At 48.1% G+C, this 18,416-nt stretch overlaps 1 protein-coding gene across 2 annotated transcripts in view; it reads right to left on the bottom strand.

The window, feature by feature from the left end:
- Positions 1-18,416, bottom strand: part of Rgs9 (regulator of G protein signaling 9) — a 64,261-nt gene that overhangs the window by 15,521 nt on the left and 30,324 nt on the right. Inside the window, exons 9-14 of one of the 2 annotated variants that reach the window (XM_041636142.1) lie at positions 17,436-17,507; positions 10,089-10,118; positions 9,108-9,169; positions 8,225-8,338; positions 6,536-6,651; positions 1,807-1,894 (exon numbers count right to left, since the gene is read on the bottom strand). In XM_041636142.1, coding sequence (XP_041492076.1) covers positions 1,807-1,894; positions 6,536-6,651; positions 8,225-8,338; positions 9,108-9,169; positions 10,089-10,118; positions 17,436-17,507 — 482 coding nt within the window. The remainder of the gene's footprint in view (positions 1-1,806; positions 1,895-6,535; positions 6,652-8,224; positions 8,339-9,107; positions 9,170-10,088; positions 10,119-17,435; positions 17,508-18,416) is intronic. The other variant, XM_041636143.1, reaches the window with a different exon arrangement.

The following is an 18,416-nucleotide window of genomic DNA, read 5'->3' as shown; positions in this document are numbered from 1 at the left end:
TGGAACTCCAACTGCAGGGAAGTCCAGAACCCAATTCTGTGTACTGCAGACATTTAAACACACACGTGCGCACACGCATGCACGCACACACACACATGCACTCACACGCACACACACACACACACACACTTAGAAATAAAATCTTTTTAAAAAAATCCACCTCCAGCTTAACCTTCCTCCTTACTCACTGACATCCTAGGGCCAACCTGAGACCTCCAAAATGGCATTCTGAAACCTCTGCTCTCCCATGGCCCGCACTAGACAAGTCTGATGATGAACCTCAAATGCTGAATAGCAAGGGAGGATAGCCATAACCCCAGTTCCCACGGTGTGGCTGTCTCAGCATCTAGGCCAGCAGCCCTAAGATTGATCAAGTTTTTCAAGTCCTAATAGCTGGTCTAGGATTTGGCACAGGGGCATCCCCCAGGCTACAGATAGAAAGACTCATGGGGCATTTGCCCACACTCCTAAGCTATACATCCAAATTTTGTCAATCAAACTAATATTTATGTAAGTGGAGGCCCGGGTGGTGGGAAGCTGACATGCTGTGAGGCTAGTGAGCTACCTCCTAGCTGAGTTTTAACCTTAGGAGCTGTGGGATGTCGTGAACCAGGCACGTGCCTGCTGCTCTACAGAAAGTGGCCATAGGTCCCCACCCTTGCATCTCATGGGACACCTCCCTGTGGGGAGCTAGCCAGCTAGGAGAACACACAGGTCTCCAAGGAGAAACAAAATATCTGCTCTTCTCTGGAAATCTCACTCCTTTCTGAAATGTGGGCTGGTCCATCTGAGTCATGAGAAGGGAGGACACCGAGGAGAATATTGGGTACTTGGGTGGAAAGGTCTGGCTGAGCTACTGCCTAAGGATCAGTAACAGAAGCCAGGGCTACCAAGGGCTGCTTCCCATCCCATGGGGAGAAACCTGGGGGACCAGCGGCGCATGTGAGTGGGAACGAAAAACACTGTGCCCTCGGAGCCCTAGACTGGTGGGACCATTAGGGAAAGGAACAGCAGGACAAGGGTACACACAAGCTTCTAGGATGAAGGCCAACAAGGGAGGACTGTCGCGTTCCACAACCTCCCCATCCTCTCCACCTGGCCCTTGGGAGCAGATCTACCACAGTGAACCACCCTTGGCTCTGGGGTGACTTAGAAGGGCAGGGCTAGACAGGGATATACTGTTCCTAGAGCCATGAGTGGGGATAAGGTCTGTGCACACTCACAGCCTCACACACGGGAGACATCCCATTCCTTTATTGTGGATGGCTTGTCGAGTAGATTCTCCATACCTCCCCTTCCCTCCCCCCCCTCACTCCCCTACACACATACACACACTCACAAAAAAAAACAGGGAAAGTCAAACACAAAACACAAAAATTTGCACTGTGGTAGACTATGGTGGCGCACGCCTTTAATCCCAGCACTTGTGAGGCAGAGGCAGGCGGATCTCTGCAAGTTTGAGGTCAGCCTGGTCTACAGAGCAAGTTTTGGGACAGGTTCCAAAGCTACACAGAGAAACCCTGTCTCAGAAAACCAAAAACATTGCACTGTGGTTCTGGGTAGCTTGCTTTCATTCATGGACAACAATCCCATAAGAACAGGAGAATGTCACTGTCCACCTCACTTGGATTCCTTCAGAGGAACCCTCAAATTTTCCAAACCTCAGGGAGGAGTTTATGAAATGGCAGGGCCAGTGGTTGGTGCTAGCCAGAGCCCAGGCAGCCACAGGATGTGGGAGCCAACCCTCAGCCCCATTCCACCCCCACCCACGAGGGAGGCTTTTCCCCAAACACAGCTAATCCTCACTTGTAAATCTCCTCGGCTTTCTCCTTGACCTTGGACTGATCTCCGTACTTCAGGTCCTCACAGGCTTCCCAGAATCCCAGGTTCTCCCCTGCACAGGGAAGGCAGGTCCACGCAGATGAAAGCCAGGCGGGAAGTGAGTGGAGAGAAGAGGAGATAAAGATAAAGGTCAGTGGGCACAACTCACTTGTTGAGCATCTTCCCTCAAGAAGAGACACTGAGCACCGGCCCATCAAACACCAGTGTCACTCGAGAGAGGGAGCTACTTCTGGGCTGTGGGAGGATTTGGGACCCAGCAATGGTTCATTTTATGAGTATCCTCTGTCAAAAACCGGACTGGCCTCCACCAGGCTTGAGGCGATTATCCATTCACGGAGTGGATGCTATCCTGCCCTTCAATAATACACAGGACAGAGCTAATAGCCCACTCCCATGGGCTGTCACGCTCTTCTTCTAAATGGACATTTGTTTGTTTATTGGGGAGAACACAGGTGTGGAGGTTAAAGAACAAAATTGTGCAGTAGGTTATCATCATCACGTGGGGGTCCCAGGACCGACGTCATCAGGCTTAGCCCAAAGAGCCATCTCACCAGCAGTTCCCATACTCTTCCTGGATGAGAGCTTATCTTTAGCAAACCCTTCCTGAACAGTTCACGCGGGCTCGTAATTATCTAGGACTCCACTCTTGAGCCTCCTGCCCTCTGCCGTGTTTCGCGGCCGTGTGACTTCTGCCTGCTTTATTTGACTGTGCACAGGGACCCCCACCTTCTGTATTCATTCCCACGCATCTTCCAGGCAAAAAGTCCTTGGAGTCTTTGACAGCTGATGGCATGGGATACATGGGTACAAAGGGCACCCAGTGTCACAAGAACCAGAGGGATCTTCTTCCTCTAGACTGAGAGAGCGAAGAAAAAAACAGACCCTTGAAATCCTTAATCTTTTCCCAGTTTCACAATCATTTCCCAGTACTTCAAATACGTTGGTAGAGTGGTTCCAAGTACCTGGGAGATTTTACCTGAGCAAATAACAACAGTGTCACTAATGAGTGAGTGTGTGTGTGTGTGTGTGTGAGAGAGAGAGAGAGAGAGAGAGAGAGAGAGAGAGAGAGAGAATGTGTGTACACACATGCACATACACACTCTAAAGTGTTGTGACGCTATTTAATGAACAAGAGAACCCTTTCCTCTGCATCCACAGTATTTCCTGAGAGCTTCCAGTTAGGTCAGACTGGCAGAGGCTGTACAATTCTACACTAGCTAGAATTTGCTCCATAACTCCTGAGGCGGATCATCTTCAGACAGAAGTCACAAGCCAACGACTTTCTTCAACAGCCAATTGGTCTGACATCAAGACCTCTTGATTATGAGAAGAAGAAAAAAACAGTCATTGCTTAGGACTAAAATTATGTGAGCAATTGTTTACAAAAGACAAAAATTGCAAATAACTCGAAATTGCCCACGGAGGAGAAATGGGTAAACAAATGTGGTATACGTTTGCCATGGGATACCGTCAGCCATAAAAAGGAACAGAGAATCTCCTCATTAGTGTCAGCTACCAACTGCTTGTCTGAGGGAGTCTCAACTGGGGGGATTGCCTCGATCAGACTGGCCTGCGGTGGGTCTGTGGGATATTTTCTTGACTGATTATTGATAAAGGAGGGTTCAGTCCACGTGGCTGGTGCCATCCATGGTTGGATCAGCCCTGACTAAGAAACCTAACAGGACAATGGCCTAGAAGCCAGTCAGTTACACAGCGTTCCTCCATGGTTTCTGTCTCAGTTCGCTCTTGAGTCCGTGCCCCAACTTTCCTCAGTGCTGGGCTTTGGCCTCGAAATGTGAACTCAATAAACCCTCTCTTCCCCGAGTTGCTTCTGGAGGTAGTTTTTACCACAGCAACAGAAAGAAGACTAGAATACGATGTGGCATGAATGAACCTTGAAGGCACTATGGTGGTCTTAACGAAAATGGCCCCCAGGGAGAGGCACTATTTGAAAGGATTAGGAGGCCTAGCCTTTAATCCCAGCACTTGGGAGGCAGAGGCAGGCGGATCTCTGTGAGTTCGAGACCAGCCTGGTCTACAGAGCTAGTTCCAGGACAGGCTCCAAAGCCACAGAGAAACCCTGTCTCGAAAAACAAACAAAAAAAACATTAAACAAACACATTAAAACAATACAAGAATGTTCACTGCGGTATTCATGAATCCAAAGGTCAATACAATTAAAATTCAGGAGTTGGAGAGATGGTTCTACAGTTAAGAGCATTTTTGCTCTTTCAGAGGTCCCAAGATCGATTCCCAACACCCACATGGCAGCTCACAATCATGTATAACTCCAGTTCCAGGGGACCTGATGCCCTCTTCTGGCCTCTGTGAGTCCCAGGCATGAACATGGGGTACATATATATTTGCAGGCAAAACACCCATATTCACAGAATTTTTAAAAATGAATAAATCTTTAAAAAACAAAACCTAAAATCCCCATAAACCAATGGGGGATGAGCAAAAGTGGTATGTATGCTCATACAGTGGAATCTGTTGCAGCCCTACAGAAGTGTGCAGCATGCTAAACAGGAAAGGGTCACATATTGTAAGATCCCCAACGTAAAAATAATATAGTACACTCAGACTGATATGGACAAGGAGAGTAAAGGGTGGCAAGCTGGCCAGGAGAGAACAGGAATTACTTACAGGGGGATGAGGTGTTTCTCTCGAAACTGTTCTAGATTAGCTAGAGCTGGCAGTTGTACAGCTCCGTGAATGTATAAAACAAAACCAAATAGCAACAAAACCATTGAATTGGGTTCAGGGTGCTGGGGAACATAACTCTAACACTTCAAAGGCTGAGACAGAAGAATCATGAATTCAGGGCCAGCCTGGACTACACGGAGACCTCCTGTCTCAAAACAAAACAAAAAGAGAAATTAAGAACACTTGGAAGACAGAGGCAGGGGGATTTGGACATCAGGATCATCCTCAGCTACTCAGTGAATTTGAGGTCAGCCTGGGTTACGTGAAACAATATTTTAAGATGGGAGGGGATAAATTTCACACTGACCATATCTAAATTTTAAGCTTTTAATTAAAAAAGAAAATTACTTGTTTCTACTGCACATTCACACATGAATCCTTATGAATCTCCTGCAGAGACATCGATAATGTGGTTTCGAAGATGCAAGGAAATTTTTCAGAATGCTTGATTATTAAAAAATGGTGGAGAAGCTCAGCATGCAGTTTATATATTGGTCACTAGATGGCACTATTTCCCCTTAGTCACCAGTCGCTAGCCACACACACACACAGACACACACACACTCCTTTCCACTCTTTTCTGAGGGTTAGTAGATTAAGCAATTAGGATTGATTACAGAGAATGATCTACAGTGATCCATGTTCTAATGCAATGTCCTGTGTGGAGTTGTCATCCAGACTAAAGGCACGTCTAGTAAGATTTCCTTCAGGAGCAGGCCCATAGTCCTAGAGTACAAACCCAATCAAGGCGCTCCCAGGGGTGGGGCCCCATAAACAGACAAATGAATCCCATAAAAGCCAGTATTTCAGCAAAGGTGGTGACGGAATTGAATGTGTAGTTGTTTCTAATCTGGCCTCATCGTGTTTCCAGATGTTTCTCAGTAGATGAGACATTCAGAGACAGGCCTCCGCTAAAGTCCACACCCTCTGAAGGCCTGGAAGAAACCATGGCAGCGTACACTGTGTGTCTCAACCACTGTGAGTCACCTGCAGAACTTTCTAGACCACAGGGATTGCAACTCAATCCAATTTTAAAAAGGCGTCCCTGGGCTGGGTCTAGGTAAACACGAGTTTAAGGACATCCCTGCAGGACTGAGAGATAGCTCGGTGGTGAAGAGCTCTTATAGCTCTTCCAGAGAACCTGGGTTCAATTTCCAGCACCCATATGACCACTCAACAACCCTCCGTAACCCCTGTTCCAGGGAAACATGACAACCCCTCCGGCCTCTTTGGGAATGGCATGCACATGGTATACAGACATACATGTTGGCAAAACACTTACTCATATAAAGTAAAAATAAAGTAAATCTTAAAAAAAATGTTGGGTTGAATCTGCAGAACCTCTAAGATAAAAGCAGTAGGGCTGGGAGAGAATCTGGGGAAGCTAGCTCGCCTGCCTTCCTGACCTCTGAGTTGTACTGACAAGAGGGTAGAGGGTCAGAGGTCAGGAACTGGGTTAAAGGAACCCTGAGCAAAGAAATGAGGGAAGCCAAGAAGGGATGGAGCTCTGGGAACTGTGAATAAGACTGACGCAGATTCTAGAAATGTGACCCCTGTCCCCTCCAGACTGCAGTGTCCTTCTGAGCCTATGAAGAGGGAACGGTGTTGGACCCAGGTAGGACACTTACATCTGGAAAAGCAAGAAACCCTAGTTAAAAACCTTCACAAGACATGGGAACACCCACTGGGAAACCCTAGACTGGACATTAAAGGGACAGTTGCTTTAAAAATTAAAAAAAAAAAACCTCAGGTTGGAGAGGCAGCTCAGTTAAGAGTGTTGGCCCAGGGCGCACGCGACCCTCAGGACCTTCGCATCTCAGGACCCTATTAAACCAAGCTGAGTGTCTCATGCCTGTAACACCAGCACCTGGGAGAAAGTCGGGAGACTCAAGAATTAAAGGTCACCTTCAGCTACATAGAGAACTCAAGCTAGCTGGGCTATATGGAATCCCGTGGGGATTGGGAAAGGAAAGAAAAGAGAGCTCACCACTAAATTCCTTCTTGAGAAAGTACTGGAAGCTCTGTCGACCCTTGGGATCTCGAATCAGCTCGCTGAAGTTGAAGGCCCACCGCTCGACCCGCATCTTAGTTGGGACTTCCACCCTGCAAGGACGGTGAGAGGTTAATGCAACAACACTCCTTGGGAGACAGGAGCTGCGCTCGGAGCTGGTCTGGGTGGGAGCGATGGGCATCAGCCTCCACCCACCGGCATGAGGTCCTTGGCCAACGTCGCCACCTGCTCTCCATTTGGCTTTACCCTTCAACCTCTGCACAGACACAACCCAAGTAGCCACTTGCCAGGGAGATGCAGCCTCTAACAAGTCTCCCGGAGGTCACATCCAAGATGTGGCCTCCCAGACGTGAGGGAGGGCCACCCTGTGGAGCCCTGTGCCAGAAACCTTCAGGGGCAAAGAACTCAGACTGGAGACCACCTGTGAAGGTTCAGGCTGCCACCTTCAAGCCAGGATAGCACTCCAGTGGCATACTAGTGAGAGATGCTGTGGTCACAGCCAGCAGCCAGGCACCTGTCACTCCCCAAGACTTCCCTTTCACCCTGAAAATACATGAATGTTTGTGATCGCTGCAAAGCTAGGAAAGCCCGAATGTCCTTCGGCGGACAAATGGACGCGCAGGCAACATAGCCACACAGGGAACATCCTTTATCTGTAATTGAAACAAAACGCTGATGCATGTTATGACGTGGACAAACTTTGAAAGTCTAGCGTGGGGCAAAAAGTGCCTAACAACAGACCCCATAACCTAGGAGTTCGTCTGCAGGAAAAACAGGAGAACACAGATAACCAGGATATCGATTGACTGAGGATCATCCAAGGAGGAGCTTGAGGGAGGGGTTGGCACTAAAGGGCACAGATTTCTTTTAAAAATAATAGTAGCGATTACACTACTCTCAATATAACAAAAATTTAATTGTATGCTCTAAATGGATAAATTGTATGACACATGAGTTACAACTCAAAACTGAAAAAAAAAATTGAGACAGGGCTTCACGTTTACCAAGTTGGCTTCGAGTTTGCCGTATAGTTTAGGAACCTTGAATGTCGGATCCTCCGGCCTTCCAGGGGCTGCAATTATAGGCGTGCACCATCATGCCTGGTTTATACCTGTGTGTGGGTTGAACCCAGGGCTTTGTGAACTCTAGGCACTTACAACCTAAACTACAATCCGTCCTAAAAAAGAAGCACATTTTGGGCTGGGGAGATGGCTCATCATGGAAGTATGAAGACCGGAGTTTGGATCTCCATGTAAAAATGAGGCGGCTATGGTAGCCACCTATAATGGCCTCTCTTCGGAGGCAGAGACAGGATCCCCAGGGGAGGTGAGCGAGCTGGAGAGGCCAAAACTGGAGACCGTGCCTCAATGACTAAAATGTCGATGGGTCAGGGAAACACCTGACTCAACTTAAGGCCTCCATACACATGAGCGTGTGTACCCACGCACATAGAAACACTCCTCCACACATGAGCGTGTGTACCCACGCACATAGAAACACTCCTCCACACATGAGCGTGTGCACCCATGCACATAGAAACACTCCTCCACACATGAGCGTGTGCACCCACGCACATAGAAACACTCCTCCACACATGCAAGCACACGCCACACACACACACAATATAAGCAGATCCATTAAAAACCCAACATTTGAAATACATACAGTTTGGCATTTAAATCCCAGAACTGGGTATCGTCTGTTATCCAAGGATTGCTCGGGAGGCAGCCTGACATGATGGCGTCACTGGATGAGAACTGCTCACTGTACTTGACAATTCTGAAAAGCAGACAGAAGAGGGCTCCTAGCAACGCAACCCAGAGAGACCAGATAACCCCTCGGCTAGTTGTCCAGCATGGCATCTCTTCCGGCATTGATTTAGTCTCTGAGAAACATCCAACAGCTCCTGGGACAGGCAGCTGTTTGGAAAGACCTGTTCTGTTACACTTGGGAAGTAATGCTGTTGTCACCCAATCCTGTCCCCTGGTCAATTTTCTGTCCCCAGTTCAAGCGTGGCCTTTTCATGTGTCATCAGATTTTACATTCCAAAGTTGACTCAGTTTGTCCGTGTCTTGATGGCCATCATAGAAGCTGTAACTGCCACAGATAAGCCAAGGCCACCGACCCTGTGGGTTCCGCCTCTGGCAGGATAACACCTGTGCTTAGGAACTTCAAGTCACTACCCAACCCCTTTAGGACCTCAGTGGGTCCTTAAGTAGGACCTTCTGAGTTAATGCATTTCCTGATGTCGATCTAGGTGTGAGGAAGGACCATGGGTTCCTGCCACAAACTCTGCCCACAGCCACAGCCACTCTTTCAGGGAGGATGTCACATTTTTTTAAACTGTGAATTGGGGAGGTGTGAAACCTATTCTTTCAAGAACCTGACCCCTGGCCTAGAACTGGAAGTAAGCGCGGACAAAACACGATTCACTGGAACCTAAAGTCCTTCCAACCACGGCTCGTCACATTCGACTTAAGCAGACATTCTCTCGCGCACCTGTTGCTCACGCTTTAGCTTTAGCAAGGCCAACAAATCGGGGACATACCCTCCAAGGGACACTGAAGACTTCACTGTGGACCTCATTAGGGCCTGTTGGTAATACATGATCTGGAAGAGAGACGGTTGTTAGATGTCTGTGGCTATTGGTCATGACTGTCCTCTTGACATGATCTGCAATCCCCTGGGAGACACACTGGGCATGTCTATGAGGGGGTTGTGGATTGGATTGAGATGGGAGGATCCATACAGGTGAACAGCACCTGTCGGGCCAGGACTGAGGAAAACGGGAAAAGTCAGCTGGGCAGTCACATGCATCTCTGTTTCTTGACTGTGGATGTCATGTGACCGTCACCTCCTGCTCTTGCTGCTATGCCTTCCCCATCCATGGTGGGCTGTATCCCCTAAAACTGTGAACCTGAGCAAACCCTTCCTTCCCTAAGTGGCAATGAAAAAGATGACTAATGTGATCTCCAACTCCCCACCCTTGAAGGCCATTGACCACGGCATTACACACAGATCCAAGAACACAGGTGCTCCACCCCTTCAAGTCAGCTGCCTCAGTGACAACAGGGCTCAGGCCCACACCTCACACTCCTACTTAGCATCTTCCTTAACCCATCATGTATCAGTTGAGAAAAGTTGATAGCTGGAAAAAATGCCCCAAGGAACACTGAAGTGAGATACGGAGATATATGCTTAAGTCCTGCAGAGACCAGCCAAAATGGCGAGCCCAGGACAGATTCCAGATGGATTTGTAAGAGCAGGGTCCAGCTCAGGGATGTGGACACTCCTCCCTGACCATCCCTCGGATGTGTGGCTTCAAGAGACATTTCATATCCTGAGCGTCGGCATTTGACCCATTCCCACCTTCCCAAGGATCCTTTGCTGTTCGTTAATTTGGCAGCAGTTGTCTGAACGCTACACATGGATTCCATTTCATTACTGAGTGGGGAGCATCAAGCCAAAGTACCCATAATTTGTTAGACGATTTTAAAGTCAAGCACCACTGGCAGTGGAGACTAATTACCTCTTTTCTGACAGCAGTGATCGTTTGTTTCTGGAAAACAAAGAAGAAAATCCATTAAATCGGCACCATTAAATCCACACAGTTCAAATGTCCATCTGAAAAATAAAAACACTCTTCATGAGAAAACTACTCATCTTCTCACACTCAGAAAGTAGCATCTCCTCAGCAGCCACCTCCACCCCCCTCCAGAAAGCCACTAGAGATGTGTGGGCCAAGGGAAGGAATTTGCCACTGTATCTTCCTTCCTAAAAACCAATGTGAATAAAGGGCCACATTTGGGGCTGGCCCGACTCTCCCGTCGTATCTACAGAAACAGCTGAAAATTGGGAGATACCAAGGGAAACCCCGTGCTGAGATGGCTCAGTAGATAACAATATTTACCATCCCAAGACTGACAACCTGAGTTTGATCCCTAGAACCTATGCAAAGATGGAAGGACAGAACTGACTCCACGAAGTTATCCTCTGACCTCTACAGAGAAGCCATGTGTCGCGGTTGGTTGGTTTGTCACCTTGACACAGGCTAGAATTATCTGAACGGAGGGAGCCACAATTGAGAAAAGGTGTTTATCCGATTGGCAAGACTTGTAGACAAGCCTGTGGGGTATTTTCTTGATTAATGATTGATGTGGGAGGGCCCAGTCCATTGTGGGCAGTGTCACTCCTGGGGTGCTTCACTCCAGCACTCCTGCCTTGAGTTGCTGCCTTGACTCCCCCCAGTGACGGACTATGACCTGAGAGACTTAAGCTAAAATAAACTCTCTTCTCCCCACGTTGCTTTTGGTCATAGTGTTTCATCACAGTAATCGAAACCCTAAGACACCATGGAAAATGTCTTAGACACGCACGATAAAAATAAATAAATGGATGGATAGATAGATAGATGGACGGACAGACAGACAGACAGATAGACAGGCATTGTTAATAAGGGAAGCCACCTCTCACTGAGACATAGAAGGAGGGATGAAGATGGAAGATGGAGAGTCTAGCATGGACCTTGGACATTTGTTTTTCTCATTAGGAGGAGTTTTTGAATGAATTGCAAAATTCACTCTCAGGCGTTCATAACAATTTGACTGACACCAAAACTGAAAAAAATAACATAGCCATGTTTCTAAAAATCACACAATTAAAAAAAAAACAATAAAAAACACAGCCAAGTCTCAGAGCTGGGCTGTAATGTGGGAGACCACATTGGACCCTGTGCCCTTGTGGAAAGCAAGCTCACATTCACGCTGGGGATCAGCCACAGGGTGTTCTCTGGACCTCCTGAGTAAATACAGAGAAGGATGGGTCCGCAACAGGCTTCTCATTAGGCTCTTGGGAGTCCCTGAGACACTCAGATCAATCTCCAGCTGAAATCCCCCAGGAACAGGCTACCTTTCTACCCCATGCAATCCTTTGAAGTTGGACACTGTGGGAATCCCAGTCTTGGTTTTCTTACATGTGGTTATGTCCAGGGGCTGTTTGGTGCTGACTCTAATCCTGAAAGATGAGCCTCGTAATTCCTGGCTGCCTACTGTTGATGCTGCTAAATTAAATCAAATCTTCATTAGAGATAGGGTGAGGCTGCGTGGTGGTGGCACACGCCTTTAATCCCAGCACTCGGGAGGCAGAGGCAGGTGGATCTCTGTGAGTTCGAGGCCAGCCTGGTCTACAAGAGCTAGTTCCAGGACAGGCACTAAAACTATAGAGAAACCTTGTCTCGAAAAATAAAGACAACAACAACAAAAGGAAGTAGGATGAGAAGGACCCTGCTTCTCCTTAGCCAGCGCAAAAAGAGCCATTGGTCCATTGACTCAGAGGTACAGGAGGTCGTAAGCCGAATATGGAGTGTCAAGAACACAGTTCTCTCTCCTTCATGCAGGGTATCATTTTCCTTCATTGGATTGCTTTCGATCACTGCTTTTCACAGGAAATCTATGGATTGTTCCTGGGGCAGTGCAAATGGGGGCAGTATCTCAAGTAAAGGCTAGAGAAGCCTCTCAGCTTTTAATTCCCACATTTGACCTTCTCTCTCATAGGTCATCACAAGTTTTATTTATGTAACTATTTTATAGTGTACACGCCACCATCAGAGCACAGCTGCGTCCTTTAGAATCCTGCCTCACACAGGGTAGATCCTTGACAAACATCCAACCGAGGCTGGCTTTGGTGTGCTTAGGGGCTTAGAAAGATAAAGACCTTTTGTAAATGTCCTCTTATTAAAAAAAAAAATCTGAAAACACTCAGCAACTCTAGAGACTCTAGAACAGTAGTTCTCAACCTTCCTAATGCTGCAACCCTTTAATACAGTTTCTCACGCATGGTGACCCCCCCACCATAAACTGCAATTTTGCTATGTTATAAATTGCAATGTAAATATCTGGTATGCAGGATGTCTGATGAGTGACCCCTGAGAAAGGGTCATTTGACCCACAGGTTGAGAACCGCTGATCTAGCGTCTTGGCAATCAGGGTAAGCACGCCTATCCTTGCTCCCATTCTTTCTCCACATGGGGCTTTGTTATAGAAGACAAGCACTCTAGACAGAAAGGGACCAGGGGACCGGGATAGACTTGCAATCAAATTACTATAATCAAATGTGCTTGTTAGAGTTTTCTTGAAGTGGTTCCTCGGAATAGTATCTAACAACATAGGACCTCGGCTAAAGGAGGAGCTAGGCTCTTGCACGTGGTTATTCCTCTGCAAATACAGAGCAATCTACACTTCTCTGAACTATTAAAAAGCTCAAAGGAGAAAGAGTTTATGACTGACTTTGTGCTGAGACGATAAAGGCTCTGGCTGGTCGTCGGCATTAATGCCTGCCGCGGTCACTTCTGGGCAATCGTTGACCAAAATTCAAAGCCACCTCTGCCATATACAAGGCTGAGGAGCGAGCCACGGGAAACGTGGGCCTGTGGCCTCTCTCGGCCTCGCCTGCTCTCTCCACCACAGCCTCTCTTGTTCCTAGCTGCAGAATGAAACGTTGTCCAGCCTTTCCATTTACAATTGAAACAAATAGAGCAAAATCCCCAGCCATGAGATGAGATGTAAGGACAGGAAACACGATTCATCCCACTAATGGCGTAAAGACCAATCCACAGCTAGTTCGATGCCCAGCGGCCAGTATCTTAGACACCCTCTTTCAGAGACCCTAGGATCCCCATCAAACTTCCCATCATCCACTGCTCCACAGCCAGTCCTGTGGCTCAGGGATCCTCAGCACACACACACCCAGAAGAAAGGAGTAGGACTCTGGCTGTCCTGCATTCTCTAGGCCCCACAGGGAGCGTCGTTGGAAGTGACAGCCGCACGCACACGCTCTGTTTCTACCTCTGCTGATCTCTCTGTGGCTTCACACGTTTGCCTGTGGAGCCACTGTCTCCATATTCAGAATTTTAACCATTTTTACACGTCATTCACTTTCTTTGTTTTTTACCATCTTTTCAGAACGCTTCCCCTGGTGCGGTTTCTAGTCTTTCTTTTGGTTCCTAGAATTAGGAGTAATTTTCTGGGGTCTGGCCTTCATTGCGCCCTCCAGCATGGGGGAGGGACTGCATGCTCCAAAGAACACGAGCAATTCTGATTTCAAATTTTTGGAAATTTACCCATACCTGATGAGGAATCTTGGGGACGAGACTCAAGTCTAACCAGAAAATCTAATTTATACTTTGTCTATACCCTCTACGCATAACCTAAGTATAATTTTATAAGATATTCCCAACAATTTTGTACATAAAATAAACTTTGTGTTTTGAGACAGGGTCTCGTGATATCTCCCTGGTTGGCCTAGAACTTGCTATGGAGACCAGACTGGCCTCAAACTCACGGGGGTGCTGGAATTAAACCACATCCAGCTCAAACAATGGTTCACAATGTAAGCTTTCCCACCTGTGACATCATCTTAGTGCGCTAAGTTTCACACTTGGCAGAATTATGAGTTGGGGATGGGGGCGGCGGCTAAACAGAATAATATAGGCAGTTGGCATATTGCAGAGACTCAATATATAACGGCCATTAATTAGGGTTAACATTACTGTTGCTAAAATATGGCACATGCAGGATGTGACATCAGCTCTTGTTACAAGACAGAATATTGTCCCAGGCAATAGTCAGGACATAGTTATACTGAAAGAGACATCATCACTGTTTATCTGAAATCCAAATTTAAGTGTTGTTTGCTAAATCTTGCAAACCTAGCTATCAACATTATTATTATTATTTAACCAAAAGGTCATAAAAACATCATGCTAAAATTATTAAAAATACACACACCCACACACACTGTGCAGTTCAGAGGCAATCACCTGGTGACAGAGCAGGACAACCGCAAGCTCTTTTTTTAACCCCGGAATTCTCACGCACGCACCCTCCTCTTGGATGTGGCCTCTTCTGGAGCGAAGCCAAGTCTGTACTCCCACTTAGAGGGCTACCCTTCCCCACACGGAGGCTACGCTGCCTGGGGAATCTGAGTGATCTCCATTCCTGACAATCTAACAACTTGTTATCTTTCCCAAATAGCGACAGACTTGTTTATACATCTCGTGGCCCTCAGAGGCTAGGGACAATTTGTCAGGGAAGGTTCGAGGGGTCAGAGCTATGCCTGAGAAGCCCTGGGATCCCTGCCAGACAGAAAAAAGGGAGCCAGAAGGCAGTCAAGCAGAGAGCTGAGGATGAGGTAGCCTGGCAGGAGTCTGTAAGGAGATGTGAGGGAACACTAGCTGGGAAGACAGCGAGGACACGAGCAGAGAGAGGGGTGGGGAAGAGGCTGCAAGCTGGGAAATCCAGAAACTGAAATTGTTAGAACAATGTACACACAAAAGAGAGCAAGGGCAGCTGTCGGGGAAACCAGGATTTGAGGCTGGGACATCTGAGCAGATACTTGTCTGTCTAATACTTCCTGAGCAAGGAGAGGCAGGATCACCCACTCACAGCCTGCATGGCCCCAGTGCAAAATGAAAATGCCCCTGCTCCAGAGAAAGAGAATTAAGAGCGTGTGTGTGTGTGTGTGTGTGTGTGTGTGTGTGTGTATGTATGTGTGTGTGTGTGTTTGAAAATGTCATACTAAAACCCATCACTTTGTAAGCTAACTTTAAAACTTAACCGAAACTAAACAGAATAATGGCAAAGACATAAGTAAAGAAGATACCCCATAACCCACCTCCCTCACAATATCATAACGTTATGATGGTAAGAATAACACCCATTCTTAGATGCCTCACATGTTGTATATTGTTCTAGACACCTCTACAAATGATCCTGCATAATCTCCTAAAGAACTAATGTTGGGCATATTTTATAGATTAGGGAACTCAAGCTATGAATGGCCCAGGAGTTTGACCAAAACTGGAAGAGCTGGCTGGGTTCCTTCCTAGGGCCTGGTGGCCGCTCATCGCTGGGGAACAGTGTGACCCTGTTGTCGTGAGCAGCACTAGATGGCAGTGTGACCCCTCCTGGGGCGGAGGAGAACCTGGGACAGAAGGGTTTTAGTTCAGAGCACAACAGGGCCCAGAGGCAGATTCAGTCTTTTTTATGACCTTTTTGTGTTCTTAAGGTATAGGAACTGAAAGGAGAGACAGACAGACAGACAGACAGACAGACACACACACACACACACACACACACACACACACACACACACACCAGATCCTCCCAGGGCTGGGAAACCTTACCACCCAGTGTTCATGTCTGATGAAGCTGACTACCCAAGGCCCTGGACACCTGCCAGCCTAACAGCCTCCATTCTCTTGCTCAATGGGCTTTTGCCTCCGTTGAGGAGAAACAGATGTCAAGAATTTCCTCGTTCTCTGAAACGACCCTGTTCTTCACTGTGAGTTCCCTGAACTGAGATGAAAAGCAAACCTTTGCCTTCCTCAGGCCTCGTGGAAGATGCTCCAAGCTCTCTGTGTGACCCTCTCCTCTCAGTGCAGGTAAAAGAAGAGGAGGAAACGGGGTCACCTGCTCATGAGAAAGTCACAACACTCATCCCCTGCCCCAGCCCCGCCCTCCACAAGGGATTCAATGGGCCCTGCGCTGCTGGAGAGGGAAGGGCAGCCCGTGTGATATTTCTTCTTACTGCTCCATAACGGTCAGAGTGCACACACAGGAGAAAGAGAGCTGGTGAGAGGGAGAGGAAGAGGGAGAGGGAGAGGGGGAGGGGGAGGGGGAGGGGGAGGGGGAGGGGGAGGGGGAGGGGGAGAGGGAGAGGGAGAGGGAGAGGGAGAGAGAGAGAGAGAGAGAGAGAGAGAGAGAGAGAGAGGTGAGTACACAGCAAAAAAGACACAGCCCATGCAGAACCCGCCACCATGAGCCTGTGCTATGCCACCCAGTCTGGCCTCTACTTCCCTGCTCAGAGCATTGCCAACGGCTGGCACACCCAGGTTTATGAAAGCTGGAAGGCACAGCTCTTTTACTCCCGGGTGGCCTGTGGGCATGAAGATGCTTCCTCAGGGAGAAGGCCCATTGGCCACACTCCCCAGAAGTCCTCCAGCTATGGCATCTACAATGGGCTAGCACAGCTCCAAGGCCACCCCCCAAAACAGACAGTGTGAAGGCCCTATTCTCACCTCCCCACACCCCACATCCACACAGCTGAGCCTCAGCCAGTCCCCACACCCCACCCACGTCAGAGCCAGTGAAGGGCATGCTGCTTCCACCCCCCTCCTCCACGGGAGAGAGGTTTCCAGACAGTACATTATCCATTAACAAAAAAAAAAAAAACCTCTCCCACCCGGGTTCTGTATTTTACTAGATGGTTCTGTCTCCATAGCAACTGAGCCTACAAGACCTTGGCAGTGATCTGCTATCTGACAAGAAAACGTGGAAGAGGCTGCTGGGAGAATGGTAGCCAAAAGCTTGCTGATGTGCCCCAAACGTATCAAAGGAAGGGTCATTTTGGACAAGAGTCCTAATGATGTTCCCAGGTGATGCTCTCTGGGGACTCTTAAGTCCCTCTCCACACACTGCAGTGTTACCTCAGCTACTTCACGGCTGCATCCTGCTCTTTTCACCTCCCCCCACCACCCAGACACACCCTTCCAGGTCACCTTCTCATGCCTAGAGGCCAAGCCTTAGCAATGACACACTGGATTGAAAATCTCATTCGATTTCCAAAGTGTGAGTGATTCGGGCATCACATGGCCTGCTCTACAGCCTTCATTCATTCACTGTGACCACTCTCTACCCAGGACCCTTGCAACGGCCTCCTCTTCCCTTGGCCCCCTAGGCCACAGAGTCACAAATCAAGACCCTGATACCAGCATCAGTCTCCAAGGAGAGATAACATTGCCTCACAGACAGATAGACGTGGGGATACCCTCCCAACCTCAGAACCTCCCCAGACTCTGGCCAGAACGCATCAAACTTACCTGGTTTACCTTAACTTCGTTTGGATTGGTCACGCGGTCCAGGCCGTAGTCTAGCACATTGTTCATCCCAGGCTGAACGGAAGGAAAACAATAAAGGGTCACCGCAGGAAGAGTCTCTAGTTTCTGATCAACTTTGGATCTTTGCCAAGCTGACAATTAAGAGGCAACGCTGAGAAGGGTTAGTGGTCTAGCCCAGAAGGAAATGTGAGGGTGTATGAACCCCCAAATGAGCTAGAGAGCTTCCCCAGGACTATTTGTAAGTGCAGATACCCAGGACTCAACACAGCGGGAAGGAGGGAGGGAGGGGAGAGGGAGAAAGAGGGGGGAAGGACAGATAGATGTTTGTGCATCACCGTAGGAGAATGGATAGATGGATGGACGACAGATGGGATGTGCATCGTGGACAGACAGATGGATAGATGGATGGATGGACGACAGATGGGATACGTCATGGACAGACAGATGATGGATAGATGACAGATGGCATAGATTATGGATGGATGAAGGGCCCTGAAACTCAGTAAGACCACTGAAATTGGTACATGAGACTCCCAGTTCCTCCTAAGGATTCTCCTTCACCACACTCTGCAGCTGCTGCCTGGGCCGAGTGAGAAGGACGCAAGAAGTGCGTGAGTCGTGCACTACCCCATCCCAGCTCCTAGATTGCTGTTTCCCAGATGTGCCAAACCTCTAGAGCTGCGGTTCTCAATCCACTGGAGGATCAAACGACCCTTTCCCAGGGATTGCTAAAGATCAACGGAAAACACAGATGTTTGTATTACGATTCTTAACAGTAGCAAGGTTACAGTTACGAGGTAGCAACAAAAATAATGTTATGGTTGGGGATCAGCACAACATGAGGAATTGTACTAAAGGGGTGTAGCATTAGGATGGTTGAGAACCACTATCCTAGAAGGTACTTCACCCGGGGTTCACTGGCCCAGCCACCTGAGAAGCAGAGATCATGCCTCCCACCTGAAA

The sequence above is a fragment of the Microtus oregoni genome, unplaced genomic scaffold (genome assembly GCF_018167655.1).
Source record: "Microtus oregoni isolate MIOR12 unplaced genomic scaffold, Mior012 000048F_ref0000485, whole genome shotgun sequence".
NCBI classification, from domain to species: Eukaryota; Metazoa; Chordata; class Mammalia; order Rodentia; family Cricetidae; genus Microtus; species Microtus oregoni.
Note: the sequence above shows the minus strand (reverse complement) of the source record. Positions and strands in the feature narration are given on the sequence as shown.